At 45.0% G+C, this 17,524-nt stretch overlaps 1 protein-coding gene across 1 annotated transcript; it reads right to left on the bottom strand.

Annotated features, from left to right (window-relative positions):
- Window positions 1-124: 124 nt before the first annotated feature.
- DNAAF6 (dynein axonemal assembly factor 6) lies at window positions 125-17,476 on the bottom strand. Its single transcript, XM_060756535.2, has 5 exons — window positions 17,275-17,476; window positions 9,474-9,585; window positions 4,147-4,243; window positions 1,765-1,850; window positions 125-537 (listed from the first exon to the last, which is right to left on the bottom strand). The coding sequence occupies exons 1-5, from the start codon at window positions 17,450-17,452 to the stop codon at window positions 408-410; spliced, it is 603 nt and encodes a 200-aa protein (XP_060612518.2). The 5' UTR covers window positions 17,453-17,476; the 3' UTR covers window positions 125-407.
- Between the last annotated feature and the right edge of the window lie 48 nt (window positions 17,477-17,524).

The raw sequence follows: 17,524 nt of genomic DNA, 5'->3' as shown, positions 1-17,524 counted from the left end.
GAGAAATAAGGATTTAGGATTTCTCAGAACAAAAAACACAGCAATCCTGGGGACAGTGAGGATTCCCCCCCCCCCCCCCACTATCCTCAAAGGCACAGGCCTGCCCCCCCCCCCCCTTGTCCTTGTTAAGAGCAGCAGCTGAGTTGAAGCAAAGGTTGCATGAGGCTGAAAGTTCACACAGGAAGATTTCCAATGCAGAGTTGAGGGAGGGAGGGAGAACAATGGCCACCCAAAGGCACAATGCCCCCTACTCTAGACTGGGACAATCCAGGAGCCACACCAGGAGCCACACAGCAGGACGGGTAAGAAGAGAAGACATGGAAACAGCACTGCTCTTCAGTACTAAACTGAGATCTTCCTTGGCCTTTGGAGCCCCACACCCTTGCTGGGTTTGGCTCCCTTCTTCTTCAGGCAAAGTTAATGAAATCAAGCTCCCGTTTCATCCTCAAGGTGACTTCCAGCAGCCCTTTTTCTTGGAGGAAACAGGCCCTCCCACTCTCGGCGTCCACGGGATGAGGCAGGTGCAGGAGGAGCTTCCTGGGGAAAGGACCGTCACAAATGGAATAGCCAGAAGTGCACATTCACCATAGGACAGTATTTCTCAAGCTTAGTAATGCCGCAGCCCCTTAATAGAGTTCCTCATGTTGTGGGGACTCCCAACCATAAAATTATTTTTGTTGCTACCTCATGACTCTAAATTTGCTACTGTTATGAGTTGTGATGTAAATATCTGATAGGCAGGATGTATTTTCATTCACTGGACCCAATTTGGGACACATACCCTGATACACCCAAATTTGAATACTGCTAGGGTTTGGGGGGATTGATTTTGTCATTTGGGAGTTGTAGTTGCTGGGATTTATAGTTCACCTACAATCAAAGAGCATACTGAACCCCACCAATGGTGGAATGGAACCAAACTTAGTATACAGAACTCCCATGACCAACAAAAAATACCTTGAATTTTGGAGTTGTAGTTCACCGACATTCAGAGAGCACTGTGGACTCAAACAATGATGGATCTGGACCAAATTTGGCACAAATACTCAATATGCTCAAATCTGAACACTGTTGGAGTTTGGAGAAAATAGACCTAGACATTTGGGAGTTGCAGTTGCTGGGATTTATTGTTCACCTACAATCAAAGAGCATTCTGAACTCCACCAACGATAGAATTGGGGCTAACTTCCCACACAGAATGCCCATGCCTACAAGGGACTCACTGACGCGAGTCTCCCTCCAGCCCCACACACTCCCCTTCACCCGCACATGTGTACCACGTTGCCATGTGCCGAGCATGTCTGCTCTCCCCTCCTGGCTCAGAGTCTCAGAAACAGCCCTCCCCTTAGCTGAGAGCTTAGCCAATCACAGCACAAAGAGTGCTTTTGGTGGGACGATTTACCGTTTGTTTCCAGAAAAGAAGAGAAGAACAGGAGGAGAGATCTTCACCTTTCTCTGCCAAAGCAGTTCCTAAGACCATCAGTAATATATGTTTTCTGATGGTCTCTGGCAATCCCCCTGAAGCCCCCTTGCAACCCTCCCCCCCCCCCCCAGGAATCCCAACTCCCAGGTTGAGAAACACTGCCATAGAAGCCACGCTGAGAGCCTGAGGCTAGCACTTCATGCCAAGGATCCTGAAGTCTCCAATTGGTGTCACAAAGGCCACTCAAGAGAGTCAGTGGTCCCCTGTGTAAAGCCACTGGAGTGACAAGAGACTCTTAGTAGGAAGGGCTGTGGGATAAAGGTTTCTCTTCCTCCACTTACTTCTGTGGGCTCCGGAGATCCAAAACTTTTTCCTGGATGTCAAGAGTGATGTCTGAAGCCTTCGTGCCTGGCAGCTTGATCTTGATCTGAATCGAAAGATAGAGGCAGCAAACTAGACAGGTAAATCAAACCTCCTGGGTTGCCCCTCCTAGGCTGGATTTGCCCTCCTGCCATCCCTATCCCATCCTGGGCCCAACGGCAAGATCGGTGCGGGAGCCTTAGGCCAAAAAAGGCAAAAACAGGTCCCGCCCAGGGAACCAGTTGCGTTTCATCCCTAATCTGCATAATAATAATAATAATAATAATAATAATAATAATAATAATAACTTTATTTATACTCCGCCACCATGTCTCCAAGGGGACACGGGGCAGCTTACATGAGGCCAAGCCCAGCTGTACAACAATGCAAATGTACAACATGAGAATACAACAATAAAATATAAAAATAAAATAAAATACAAGAAATATTACAAATAAACAAGCCTCTTGTGTCACCAAGCTTCCAGACATTATTGAGTAGATAGACTACAGATAGGATTAGGCTGAGGGATTCTTTCCCCACATTCCTATGCATGTTTACCAAAAGGGCTTTGTCTTTCTTCCTCCTGCTATCCACTGTCTTCTCCCCTTTGAAGATGTAGCAATGGAATCTCTATGAGGAAACTTCCTTTTTAAAGGTATTATTATTGCCCTGGGCTGGCCATGTGGCCATTCACCACCATTGTCTCTTCTGCCTTTTCTTCCTTCCAATGAGGATGCACATTTTGCCTCTCTCTTTAGGCAAAATGTAACTGCATGGATTTTTTTTTTTTTTACTTTTTACCCTTCTACCTCTAAGATGAGATTTGGTAAGCTAGTTAGCTTCAAGACGTTTTCTATCTAGAATGTATTTCTTTTACTTCAATAAATATTTTTGGACTTGAAGTTCTGATTCTGCAATCCTGTGTCATCCTAAGGAATAGAAGCTTATCCCAGCTCATCACATGTAAGTTTCTGCTGGTTATGAAGTTTATTTCTGGTACTCTGTAATATTTATGGTGGAATCACCCCAACTGAGGATTATTTTTGAGCCTAAGAGCTCAGAATCAAAAGGGGGTCTTGGTAGCTTTGGCCAGTCTGTACCCACAGACCCAGGGGATGATTACAAATAGTTCTGCCCCTTTATCACACCCTGAGTTTTTAAATTATTTTATGTACATGCGGCCCGCTCACTGTCATTATGTTTTCTTTACCGCTTTCTTTTTTTAAAAAAAGTGTTTTGTGTATATTTATATATGCTTCTATGTTTTTTACTTTAATGTTATTTTGTTTATTTTATTGCAATTTGTATCTTATTGTATTGTAATTGTTCGGGCTTGGCCTCATGTAAGCCGCTCGAGTCCCCACTGGGGGGAGATGGTGGCGGGGTATAAATAAAGTTTATTATTATTATTATTGACACAAAAGCACAGAATGTCCCAGCAAATGAGATCTATATGCTGGATTTCGTATCACAAAATGACAAGTTGAACACTTCCCAAACGTCTAGGACTGAGTGATGTATTTTCGGATGATGTGCACAGATCCAAGTAAGCTGGCCTTTTGCAGTTGACAGATCGTGATTTTGTTGATGTTTATTGTTTCCAAATGCCGGCTGAGATCTTTTGGCACAGCACCCAGTGCACCAATGACCACTGGGACCACCTGTACTGGTTTATGCCAGAGCTGTTGTAGTTTGATTTTGAGGTCTTGATAGCGGCTGAGTTTTTCCTGTTGTTTTTCCTCATAAATTATTATTATTATTATTAACACCACTCAACAGGAGATTTTCCCAGGCTCAGGCAGGCCTTCAAATGCTAATGAAGGTGGTCAGTTGAAACATTCACACCTAGCTCTACCAGAGAAGAGCTCTTTGCCCCACCCCAGCCATTCCACAGATATATAAACCCATTGTCCTATTTCCAACAGACCTCACTACCTCTGAGGATGCTTGCCATAGATGCAGGCGAAACGTCAGGAGAAATGCCTCTAGAACATGGCCCTATAGCCCGAAAAAACCCACAAGAACCTAGTGATTCCAGCCATGAAAGCCGACAATACATTATTATTATTATTATTATTATTATTATTATTATTATTATTATGGTATCCATGAAGGTGGGAGAGCATCTCCCGATGGTGCTGAAGTGGAGGTGTTCGGAATATCACAGACTCTGGGGAAGGGCAGCATGGCAGGTGTGCACTCAGGGGATTCTGTTCCAAGGGCTTCTGTGGTGAATGGTGAGGAAATGGCCATGAAGGTTTGGGCCCTTGGAAGCCAAGGGGAAGCCTCCCTGTGGGTCTGAGTGTGGTTCTGCCTGTGTGCATGCTGGGAGACGGAGGTTTGTACTGCTTGCTCCTCACCAGCATGTCCTCGCAGCAAGCTGTGGAAGGATCCTTTCGGCTCATGCCCAGGAACATGTCCTCTGGCCCCACCTGCTGCTTGAACAGGACTTCATATCTGTGGGAGACAGCAAGTCGAAACCATCTTTTGTGGACATACCGCACACAAGAGCCTGAAGACTTCCTCCCCTTCACTTTTTCACTCCTGCTGCTCATTCCACAGCCTGGCAGCCCCCAGACTCCCCCCAGGAGCAGCCTCTCCTGCCTCCAGGAGCCACTAAAACACAAGGAAGCCATGGGGAGCAGGGCTTCTGAGGAGGAGGAGGCTTCGCACAAGCAGCTGCCTGGCAACTCTTTGGCAACCTCTTTCTTTCTGGCTGCACGCCCCTCCCACCCCAACTGCCTGTTCCTAATACCTCCTGGGAGGGAGGCTGGGCACAGTAGAGCTTTTCCAACCAATTTTAATTATTTTCCATTTGGCAGCCATTGATTTTTCTCCCCCTCCAAGCTAATTTGTCTAATTCAGAACGCAGCAAATTTAGGAACTGCATGTTCCCTTTTTCCCGTTTTTCAAGAAATGAAAAAAAAAAAACATGACCGAAGATGGTATTTTGAGCATGTAATGTGCCTAATATAATTGAGCAAAACAAATTGAGTTATTTCCCCAAAATCACTGGAAGGCTGAGCAGGCTCCAGAGCCTTATCTAGAGATTTGGTAGCAATGCTACTGAGGCAGGACAAAAACCTGGCAGAAGATGAACAGGGAGACCTTGCATTCAGGGAGGAAGACCCTTTGGCCATGGTCTCTTAAGAATGCAAACAAGTGTTTGGGGGCTGCAGGCAGGCCTTGGCTGAGTCCGTTCATAAGGAGAGGCTTCATGCAGGTTTCTTGAGTCCCACTTTGAAGCCGGGTGAATTTGTCTGCTTGTGGTCACAGCTATTTGTTTATTTATTCTATTTATATATTGCCTTTCTCTACCCCAAACGGGACTCAATTGCGGCTTTACATATAGGCAACTATTCAATGCCTTTGAACAACATACAATTAAAATACATTTAAGTATGTGTCCAGAGGAGAGCGACTAAAATGATCAAGGGTCTGGGGAACAAGCCCTATGAGGAGCGGCTTAAGGAGCTGGGCATGTTTAGCCTGAAGAAGAAAAGGCTGAAAGGAGATATGATAGCCATGTATAAATATGTGAGAGGAAGTCACACGGAGGAGGGAGCAAGCTTGTTTTCTGCTTCCCTGGAGACTAGAACGTGGAACAATGGTTTCAAACTACGAGAAAGGAGATTCCATCTGAACATGAGGAAGGACTTCCTGACTGTGAGAGCCGTTCAGCAATGGAACTCTCTGCCCCTGAGTGTGGTGGAGGCTCCTTCTTTGGAGGTTTTTAAACAGAGGCTAGATGGCCATCTGTCAGGGATGCTTTGAATGCAATATTCCTGCTTCTTGGCAGGGGGGTGGACTGGATGGCCCATGAGGTCTCTTCCAACTCTATGATTCTATGATTCTAAGTTAAAATTAAAATTAAATCACATTAAAACATATAAAAACATTGCATTCACTATTAAAATCTCGTCATCCACAATCGTAATCCGGGGCTGTTAAAAAATCATTGCACATATTCTGTAACTATAATTGGACTATAGTTAATATCCAAAGGCTTGAGCCCAAAGCCAGGTTTTCACTTTCCTTCTGAAGGCCAGGAGGGTGGGAGCTGCTCTAATGTTGCTGGGGAGGGAGTTCCACAGCTGAAGGGCCACCACTGAGAAGGCTCTGTCCCTCATCCCCACCAGTCGCGCCTGTAAAGGAGGTAGACCAGGTGCAGGGCCTCCATAGAAAATCTTAATCTCTGAAGTGGTCCATAGAGGGAGGTGCATTCAGACAGGTAGCCTGGGCCAGAACCATTTAGGCTTTATAGGCATTGTGCTCGGAAGCAGACTGGCAGCCAGTAAAGCTGACGTAACAGGGGGGTTGTATGCTCCCTGTACGCAGCTCCAGTGAGCAACCCGGCAGCTGTCTGTTGGATCATTTGAAGTTTCTGAACAGTCTTCAAAGGCAACCCCACATAGAGCACGTTGCAGTAGTCTATTTGGGATGTAACCAGAGCGTGGACTACTGACTATGTCTGACTTCCCAAGGTATGGGTACAGCTGGTACGTAAGTTTTAATTGTGTGATTGCTCCCCTGGCCGCCACCAAGACCTGGGGTTCCAGGCTCAGTGATGAGTCCAGGAGAACTCCCAAGCTGCAAACTGCATCTTCAGGGGGAGTGAAACCCCGTCCAGCAGAGGCCGTAACCCTATACCCTGTTCAGCCTTGCAACTGACCAGAAGTACCTCTGTCTTGTCTGGATTCAGTTTCAATTTGTTTGCCCCCAACCAGACCATCACAGCTGCTGAACACTGGTTCAGGACCTGAACAGCCTCCTTAGCAGTCAGTGGAAAGGAGTGATAGAGTTTAACGTCATCTGTATACCTCCAAAACTCTGCATGATGATCTCTCCCAGTGGCTTCATGTAGATGTTAAACAACATGGGGGATAGTACTGAACCCTGTAGGACCACACAGGACAATGGCAGTGAGCCCAACAACACCTTCAGGAATGGCCCTCCAGGAAGGACCAGAGCCACTGCAGAAGAGTACCTCCAAGCTCCTTTCCTGTGAGACGTCTCAGAAGGATACTATGGTGTATGGTATCGAAGGCTGCTGAGAGCTCCAGAAGAATCAACAGGAATACACTCCCCCTGTCAAGTTCCCTATGCAGGTGGAGCCCCCGGTGGCGCAGTGGGTTAAACCCCTGTGCTGGCAGGACTGAAGACCGACAGGTCGCAGGTTCGAATCCAGGGAGAGGCGGATGAGCTCCCTCTATCAGCTCCAGCTCCTCATGCGGGGACATGAGAGAAGCCTCCCACAAGGATGATAAAAACATCAAATCATCCAGGCGTCCCCTGGGCAACGTCCTTGCAGACGGCCAATTCTCTCACACCAGAAGCGACTTGCAGTTTCTCAAGTCACTGACATGATTAAAAAAAAAATCCACTAAGGTGACCAAGGCTGTTTCAGTTCCATGACCGCCAGCGTAAAGCCAGACTGTGCCTGTAGACCTCAATGAGAAGCAGATAGATAGAATTAAGTAAGACTGAGGAAATTCCACCCCCCTCATTTCTGGATACTTGTTGTTGTTCTGTTTTGTCTAACTCTCAATCCTTTCTCATCCCATCCTAATAGATGACGTAGAATAAATTCTTCAGGAAGCCTCTTCCTTTGACCTCCTGGTCATGCCTTCATTCACCCCCTTTTCTTTCTGAGGCTGGATCTACACTGCCCTATATACCAGTAGCTGATCCCAGATTATCTTCTTATACCAGATTATCTGGCAGTATAGACTCATATAATCCAGTTCAAAGCAGATAATCTGGGGTCACATCCTGGGATGTAGGGCAGTGTAGATCCAGCTTGAGTGTGTGAATGGGAAAATGTAGTCTTTAGAGATGTTTCCTTTTGTTTGAACTCAGACGTCGTGGAGTTAGAGAGAAAGCGTACACCCAATCCTTTTCCACCAAGAAATGTAGTTCTTACGCTTCAATAAACCTTTTTGATACTGATAAGATTGAACTCTGCATCTTGCTTCCTTAAGCTCAAGGATTATTTACAGCCATCATATATTGCTTTTGCTTGCTGTGAGCTGAATGCTCTACCAAGTATCCTTTTAATATCTTTTTAAAATACTGTTATTTTGGGAAATTTTTCCTAACACATATAAATATGATTGTATTAGCAATTTTCACAATTGCATGAAAAACTACTAGTAAAGCTTCCCTGATGGGGCCCCATACACAGACATATATACACAGCTCCAGGGGTTCTTGGACGAAACTGATTATCTGGATCCGTCGCAGTCGGGTTTCAGACCAGGACATGGAACTGAGACAGCTGAGACAGCCATGGTCGCCTTAGTGGATGATCTCCGCAGAGAGCTCAACAGGGGGAGTGTGTCCCTGTTGGTTCTCCTGGACCTCTCAGCGGCCTTCGATACTGTAGACCACAGTATCCTTCTGGGGCGCCTTGCGGGGATGGGTCTTGGAGGTACAGTTCTGCAATGGCTCCAGTCCTTCCTGGAGGGTCATACCCAGAAGGTGTTGCTGGGGACTCATGCTCGGCCCCACAGCCATTGTCCTGTGGGGTACCGCAGGGCTCAGTATTGTCCCACATGTTGTTTAACATCTACGTGAAGCCGCTGGGTGAGATCATCCAGAGTTTTCGACTACACAAATGACGTTCAACTCTATCACTCATTTCAGATGCTAAGGAGGCTGTCCAAGTCCTGAACTGGTGCCTGGCCGCTGTGACGGTCTGGATGAGGGCGAACAAATTGAAGTTGAATCCAGACAAGACAGAGGTCCTCCTGGTCAGTCGCAAGGCCGAACAGAGTATAGGGTCGCAAACCTGTGCTGGATGGGGTCACACTCCCCTTGAAGGCACAGGTTTGCAGCTTGGGAGTTCTGGATTCATCACTGTGCCTGGAATCCCAGGTTGAAGTGGTGGCCAGGGGAGCATTCGCACAATTAAAACTTGTGCGCCAGCTGCGCCCGTACCTTGGGAAGTCAGACTTGGCCACAGTGGTCCACGCTCTTGTTACATCTAGGATAGACTACTGCAACGCCTTTGAAGACTGCTCGGAAGCTTCAAATATTCCAACGAGAGACAGCCAGGTTAATAACTGGGGCGGCATACAGGGGGCATTCAACTCCCATGTTACGCCAGCTCCACTGGCTGCCAGTTTGCTACTGGGCACAATTCAAAGTGCTGGCTTTGGCCTATAAAGCCTTATATGGCCCCCGGCCCAAATTACCTGTCTGAATGCATCTCCCCCTATGAACCATCACAGAGATTAAGATCCTCCAGGGAGGCCCTGCTTTCCGTCCCGCCATTGTCACAGACACGATTGGTGGGGATGAGAGACAGGGCCTTCTCGGTGATTGCTCTCCGGCTATGGAACTCCCTTCCTGGTGAGATCAGGTCGGCCCCCTCCCTCCTGTCCTTTAGAAGGATGGTAAAAACTTGGCTGTGGGACCAAGCTTTCGGGACAGGGCAATAAAGCGGCAATAGAAAAGATGATTTGACGTGGATGACTAGGACGATTTGAAATGCTGTATTTTAATATTTTGATAAATGTTTTTTAATGTTTATGTATTGTATGTGAATTTGTGTCCTGGCATTGAATGTTAGCTGTGTATATGCTGTGCTCCGCCCTGAGTCCCCTTCGGGGTGAGAAGGGCAGAATAGAAATGTTTTAAATAAATAAATAATACACCAAAAGTCTGCCTGCTTGGATGTACTTACTCAGGCTGCTCCCGGGGGTCCCAGGGATCGTCATATTGGGACCCTTCTGGCACCTCATCTGCACTCCAGATCCCTTTGGTATTTCCAGGCTTCACTTGCACTTGAGCAGCAGCTGGGAAGGAGAGAAGGACCGAGGGAGGGAGGAGACCAGTTTCCCTGCCATTCCAAAACACACAGCCCCTGTGCCCCAACAGGCGGCTGCCCACAATCCCCTCACAGCACAATCACAGCCCCAAGCAACCTCTGAAACAAGGCTGGGAGCCCATCATCATCATCATCGTCATCTTTATTTATACCCTGCCACTATTTCCCAAAGGCCAAGCCCAACAATACAGCAATACAAAAAAACAACATACAATGACAATCTATATAAATAAAAATGTAATGTTCACTTGTGGGACTAACATAACTCAAAAACCCCTCAAAGAATTGACACCAAATTTGGACACAATACACCTAATAACCCAATGGTATGTCCTTGACTCAAAAATTTGATTTTGTCTTTTGGGAGTTGTAGTTGCTGGGATTTATAGTTCACCTACAATCAAATAGCATGATAGAATTGAACCAAGCTTCAATTTGTTCAGAGATCAGCAGCCAAGTTACTAACGGGTGCCATATAGGGAGAGAACCAATCACCTTCTACAGCAGCTCCATTGACTGCTGGTTCATTACTGGGCTAAATATAAAGTGCTGGTTATTACCTTTAAAGCCCTAAATAGTTTGGGACCAGGCTATTTGACTAACTGCATCTCTGCATGTAAACCATCACAGACACTGTGATCTGTGGAAGAGGACCTGCTCTCATCCCCACCTCGGTTTAAAGCGCAGTTGGTGGGAATGAGAGGGGGCCTTCTCCGTGATCGCCCCTCGCCTCTACAACTCTCTCTCCAAATAAATAAAAACAGCCTCCTCTCTCCTCTTCTTCAAAAACACTTTAAAAAACCCATCTTTGTGCTTCAACCTACAGAGAGGAGGACTAAATTATCTTAATATACAACCTCATTTGGATGCTGGAAACCCACCCTGACTCTGTTGGTGGTTTTAAATCATTTTACACTGTTAATGAACTAATGTTAGATTTTATGACAACGTAAATGTGTTTGATGAGATTTTATTATGCTTTTTAATTAATTATTTTGCTTTAATTTGCTTACTTTTGGTTAGTTACTATAAGTTTATATTGCTGTTGTTTGATTCATCAGTTTGATTTGGTTTTTGTTTTCATTATGGCACTGAATGTTTGCTACTTTTTGTTTGGAAACTGCCCTAAGTCCCCTTGGAGAGATAGGGCAGGTTATAAATAAAGCTATTATTATTATTATTATTATTATTATTATTATTATTATTACTATTACTAGATGTACCCATAATGCATTGCTGTGGCCAGCCTTCCCTCCCTTTCTCTTTCCTTCTTTCTTTCTCTCCTTTCTTCTTTCCTTTCCTCCCTCCCTCTTTCCTTCCCTTTCTTTCCTTCTTCCTTCCTTTCTTATCTCTTTCCTTCCTTCCTTTCCCTTTTTCTTTCTCCCCTTTCTTCCTTCTCTACCTATTCTTGGACTGCAACTTCCAGCAATCCTCCTGATTGATGTATCTACCTACTATCTATCTCTGTCTAATCTCTATATTTTATCTATCTGGAGGATTGCTGGGAGTTACAGTCCAGGAATAAGAAATATGTATTGATTGGGATGCTCTCAAAGAAATCCAAGAAGAAGCAAGCTTGCAGCTTGGGAGCAGTGCCTTTGGAGCATCCTCCTCCCCGAAAGGGCCTGGTCTAGGGGATGCTGGGAGCTGTCGTTTTCACACATGAGCTGTACCATTATTTAGTTTTTTGGGTTTTAAGTCCTTTCCGCTATATTTTGGGAGAGGTCTATGAGTTATGGTCACTCATTGGTCTGTTAGGGGTGTAGTGTCCAAATTTCATGTCAATTCATCCAGTGGTTTTTGAGTTATGTTAATCTCACAAACGAACATTACACTTTTATTTATATAGATTTGAAACACAACAAAATGAGTCCACAGCAGACAGGATCACTCTGCTGGCTGTTGTATTGGATCACACGTCGGACATTTCCCAAGTGTCTAGGACTACGTGATGTATCAGCGAATAATGCGTTCAGATCCTAGTAAAGTGGCTGATCACCACTGGGACCACCTTTACTGGCTTTGCAGTTCCATCTTTAAATCCTCACATCATGTCATCTTTTCCAGTTGTTTCTCTGAAATCCTGCTGTCACCTGGGATTGCAACATCAACAATCTATACTTTGTTTTTTAACATGATCGTGAGGTCAGGAGTATTGTGCTCCAAAACTCTGTCTGTCTGAATCCAGAAGTCCCAGAATAGCATGATGTGTTTATTTTCTGTAACTTTTTCTGGCTAGTGATCCCACCAGTCCTTTGTCACAGGCAGATGGCATTTGTGGCACACATTCCAATGGATCATCCGAGCAACGGTGTTATGCCTCTGCTTGTAGTGTGTCTGTGCGATCTTCTTGAAGCAGCTGAGGATGTGATCTATTGTTTCATCTGCTTCCTTGCAGAGTCTACATTTGGGATCTGTTGCCAATTTTTCAATTCTGGCTTTGATGGCATTGGTTCTAATGGCTTGTTCTTGGGCTGCCAGAATCAGGCCATCCGTCTCCTTTTTCAAAGTTCCATTTGTGAGCCACAGCCATGTTTTTTCTTTGTCAATTTGGCTCTCAATTTTTCCCAGGAACTGTTGTTGTTGTTGTTGTTGTTATTACTACTACTACTACTACTACTACTACTACCACCACAGGAGAAGATTCTATGCTAAAGGGTTTTTGGCCTTTCTCTAAAAAGTTATGATCCCCAAAATGTGTTTTTCCAAAAGGTTATGAATCTCAATGTATTGTCGAAGGCTCTCAACAAAAGATTGCCCCAGGCACTGCCAGGCCATCAAATGCTAATCAAGGTGGTCAGTTGAAACATGTGTGCCACAAACCTAGCTCCAGCAGTCCTTTGTTCTACCCTGGTCATTCCACAGATATATAAACCTCACTTGCCTAGTTTCCAACAGACATGACTACCTCTGAGGATGCTTGCCATAGATGCACGAGAAACGTCAGGAGAGAATGCCTCTAGAAAATGGCCATATAGCCCGAAAAAACCTACAACAACCCAGTTATGAATGTCATTTTCCAAAACCCCAAGAGTCTCCCTTCTCTAGTGGTTTTTAAGTGCACGTTGGCCAGGAACTGTGTTGAAATCAGGGTCTACTTACTAGACCTTGAGAGGTCTACCCGGCCTGTATAAGGGGACACGGTGTCTCAAATAACCTGGACCGAAGTTGTGCAGGGCTTTATAGGTTCAAACCGGCACCTTGAATTTGACCCTGCTTATTCTATTTCTATTTCATATCTTATTCATTTCATCTCCTTATTATAGTCTCTTCTCCCTGCCCCCCCCCCCTCCCGCCCCATGTCTCCCCTCTTTGGATTCTTATTTATTTCTAATCTGCCCTCTGTCCCTGAAGGGACTCTGGGCAGCTTTCAAAGGTTAAAAATTGCCAACATTCAATGCCATGTGCAATAACACAATAAAACATTAAAACAGACAGTTAAAAACAAACAGTTAAAAAGAACAGCTAAAAATAAACCAATAAAACAACTAAATCTAAAACATGTAGTCAATCAACCTCATAAATAACACCACAGGCTGATAAAATCTGTATAAAAATGTGGCTCTCCAGCAAGTTAAGAAACTATAATCACTGTCAGCATTGTCAGGCAAGATAAAAAGCAATAAAAGCTAATCATCTTCCTTTCCAAAGGCCAATGTACAAAATATGTTTTTAAGGGCTTCTTAAAGGAGAGAACAGCCTGTTCTGACTGTTTAGGGCTTTATAGGTAATAACCAGCACTTTCTATTTAACCTGGAAGCCAATTGGCAGCCAGTGGAGGTGCTGTAACATGGGAGTTGTCCTTGTTGTTGTTGTTGTTGTTGTTGTTGTTGTTATTACTACTACTGTATTTTGATCTTTGTTCTGTGTACAGGCAATGTGTTGTCATAGGCTTTCATGGTTGGAATGACTGGGTTGCTGTGAGTTTTCTGGGCTGTATGGCCATGTTCCAGAAGCATTCTCTTCTGATGTTTCTCCCTCATCTATGGCAGGCATTCTCAGAGGTTGTGAGGTTGGTTGAAAACTAGGCAGGTAAGGTTTATATATCTGTGGAATGTCCAGAGTGGGAGAAAGAACTCCTGTCTCTTTGAGACAATTGTGAACTCTTTTTCAAGCAGATTCTGAGGACTGCAGTCCAAAAAAGAAACCTTTCTGAAGCCTGCGAAATTGTGATCCCAAACAACTTTTCTTCTAGTTAGGGTCAGGCAGAGCAAGGAGGGAGAAGCTGGGGGTTGTGGGGCTGTAGTCCAAAGAAAGAAACACCTCCCAACAAAGGATTCTCCCAGGCAAGAAGCAGCCAGACTTTGAAGCTGAAAGGCCATTCAATGCTCATCAAGGTGGCCAACTGCAACATTCACACTTGCCCCAGACAGACAAGAGTTCTTTCTCCCACCCTGGATATTCCACAGATACATAAACCCCACTTGCTTACTTTCCAACAGACCTCACAACCTCTGAGGATGCCTGCCATAGATGTGGGTGAAACGTCAGGAGAGAATGCTTCTGGAACATGACCATACAGTCCAGAAAACTCACACAACCTTACGTACCAGGCAGCCCCAACTTATGAACAAGAGAGGTTCTTGTTCTTAAATTGTATTTGATTGTAAGTCGGCGCACTTACATTTTTAAGTGTAACTCCAGGCAAATATATATTTATATTTAGCTTTGGATCACATAGGGGTTAATATCCCATGTGGAGTTTTTGGAAAATGTGGCTTGTTGTGGGAACAAGGGTTGGGGATAATATCGAGGATAGTTTTGACAGTGTGGTGCATGAATTGGAACCAGACATCCTGAGGAGTGAGGTTGAATGGGCCTTAAGAAGCATTGCTAACAACAAGGCAGCAGGAGATGACGGGATCCCAGCTGAACTGTTTAAAATCTTGAAAGAGCATGCTGTCAAGGTGATGCATGCCATATGCCAGCAAATATGGAAAACACAAGAATGGCCATCAGACTGGAAAAAAATCAACTTATATCCCCATACCAAAAAAGGGAAATGCTAAAGAATGCTCAAACTTCCGTACAGTGGCCCTTATTTCTACTGTCAGAAAGGTAATGCTCAAGACCCTGCAATGAAGACTCCAGCAATACATGAAGCGAGAGTTGCCAGATGTACAAGCTGGGTTTAGAAAAGGCAGAGGAACAGGAGACCAAATTGCCAATATCCACTGGATAATGGAGAAAGGCAGGGAGTTTCAGAAAAACATCTATTTATGTTTTATTGACTATTTTAAAGCCTTTGACTGTGTGGATCATAATAAATTGTGGCAAGTTCTTGGTGGTATGGGCATACCAAATCACCTTGTCTCTCTCCTGAAGAATCTGTATAAGGACCAAGTAGCAACAGTCAGAACTGACCATGGAACAACAGACGGGTTCAAGATTGGGAAAGGCATACGGCAGGCTTGTATACTCTCACCCAACCTATTCAACTTGTATGCAGAACACATCATGCAATGTGCGGGGCTTGACGAATGCAAGGCTGGGGTGAAAATTGCTGGAAGAAACATTAACAACCTTAGATATGCAGATGACACAACTTTGATGGCTGAAAGTGAGGAGGAGCTGAGGAGCCTTCTAATCAAGGTGAAAGGAGAAAGCGCAAAAGCTGAGTTGCAGTAAAACAAAAAAAAAAAAAACCAAGATTATGGCAACAAGAATGATTGACAACTGGGAAATACAGGGGGGAAATGTACAGGCAGTGACAGACTTTGCATTTCTAGGTGCAAATATAACTGCAGACTCAGACTGCAGCCAGGAAATCAGGAGACGCTTACTTCTTGGGAGGAGAGCAATGTCAATTTTCGATAAAATAGTGAAGAGTAGAGATATCACACTGGCAATGAAGATCCGCATAGTTAAAGCAATGGTATTCCCCATAGTCACCTATGGATGTGAGAGCTGGACCATAGGGAAGACTGAGTGAAGGAAGACAGATGCTTTGGAACTTTGTTGCTGGAGAAAAATTCTGAGAGTGCCTTGGACAGTGAGAAGATCCAATAATAATAATATTAATAATAACACTTTATTTGTACCCCGCTACCATCTCCCCAAGGGACTCGGTGCGGCTTACATGAGGCCGAGCCCGAACACAACAATACAAGCAATTAAAATAAAACATAAACATATAACATTATCAATAAGACAACATACAATTAAAACTATGGGAAGGCCAAATGTAAAATTAAAATTGGAAATAGTGCTAAACATGGACGAAAAGGTGATAGTGGCATTTGTGGAGAGACATATGAGCAGACCTAAAAAATGTAAAGTGCTTTAAAGGGACAAAGTGCTATGGGATCGTTAATCCGGGAAGGCACACTGGAACAACCACGTCTTCAAGCTCCTCCTGAAAACTGCCAGGGTTGGGGCCTGCCTGATATCCTTAGGGAGTGAGTTCCAGAGTTGAGGGGCCACCACCGAAAAGGCTCTCTCTCTCATCCCCACCAATTGTGCCTGTCCATACTTCAAGAAATAAAGCTTGACTGCTCATTGGAGGGAAGGATATTTGACGCCAAGATGAAGTACTTTGGCCACAAAATGAGAAGACAGGAAACCTCAGAGAAGACAATGATGCTGGGGAAAATGGAAGGAAAAAGGAAGAGGGGCCAACCAAGGGCAAGATGGATGGATGGTAGCCTTGAAGTGACTGGATTGACCTTGAAGGAGCTGGGGGTGGTGACGTTGTGGGCTGGTCCATGAGGTCACAAAGAGTCGGAAACGACTGAACAAATGAACAACAACAGATTGTATTGTCGAAGGCTTTAGTGCCCAGAATCACTGGGTTGTTGTAGGTTTTTTCGGGCTATATGGCCATGGTCTAAAGGCATTCTCTCCTGCTGTTTCGCCTGCATCTATGGCAAGCATCCTCAACTCTTAGGTTTTTACCCCAGAGTCTTATTCTTTGTTTTCAGACCGCCCTGAATGGAATTGTGAAGATCTCAGGCGCCTTCATTCCGGTTCTTTGGTACCATAGGAAGGTCTTGTCCTTCAACTTAGGCCACTGAACTGGGGTTGTGGTTTGAGAGAGGGAACAGGAAAAGCTTCTCATCTTACAACTCCTAGGTTTATAAAGTGATTTTCCCTGTTGAAACATCAAGTTTGTGCCTAGGAAAGTGAACTTATTGTCAACAATAAACACCATTTCAAGTTACTTGTTGTGTTCTGGTCCTCAGAGGTAGTGAGGTCTGTTGGAAGTAGGAAAAAGGCTTTATATATCTGTGGAATGACCAGGGTGGGACAATATATATCTTGTAAGCCGCTCTGAGTCCCCTTCGGGGTAAGAAGGGCGGCATATAAATGTCGTAAGTAAATAAGTAAGTAAATAAACTATTTCATGAGTGTGTGATTACTTAGTATATTATTGTGTTAATTGTTTTTAAATGGTTTGTATGATGTTGCATTGAATTTTTGCTCCTGTTGTTAACCGCGTTGAGTCGCCTACGGGCTGAGAAACTGCGGTATACCAATGAAATAAATAAATAAATAAATTTCCCTTCCTAGGAATACATTTCTTCCCATTTCTGTTGTGTTACCCCGTCCTGAACTATGAGTCATTTGCAAGTCAGATGTCTGTAACTCGGGGACTGCCTGTATTCGTGATTTCTGCTAGGGATCGGCTTGAATGATGGCCTAGCCCTGAGGAACTCACCTGTGGGCCCCACCTCCGCCTTTGGGGCCCCAATGTGCCCGGGACCCAGGCTCCTTCCCGGCGAGGAAGAGGCCTCCCCCTCCTCCTCCTCCTGGGGACCCTCCGGTGGGGCAGAGAGCAACGTGGCCAGCGCCAGCAAACCTTCCCCAATGTTTAGCTCCGGCTCCACTGCAGCCATGGCGGCTCCCAGCTCTGCTTCCGCGTCTCGGCGTCGCCATGGTAACCACCCCGCTCCTCTCATTGGCCGCAG

Source organism: Anolis sagrei, chromosome 10, assembly GCF_037176765.1.
Source record: "Anolis sagrei isolate rAnoSag1 chromosome 10, rAnoSag1.mat, whole genome shotgun sequence".
NCBI classification, from domain to species: Eukaryota; Metazoa; Chordata; class Lepidosauria; order Squamata; family Dactyloidae; genus Anolis; species Anolis sagrei.
This window is presented reverse-complemented; position numbering and strand designations above follow the sequence as displayed.

Excerpts from the sequence above, each read along its gene's own strand:
- DNAAF6 (XM_060756535.2), bottom strand. The coding sequence starts at position 17,452 with ATGGCTGCAGTGGAGCCGGAGCTAAACATTGGGGAAGGTTTGCTGGCG. Across the intron at positions 4,244-9,473 it reads GACCCCCGGGAGCAGCCTGA|ATATGAAGTCCTGTTCAAGC; the intron begins GTAAGTACATCC and ends TGTCTCCCACAG. Across the intron at positions 538-1,764 it reads GATCTCCGGAGCCCACAGAA|GAAGCTCCTCCTGCACCTGC; the intron begins GTAAGTGGAGGA and ends TCCTTTCCCCAG.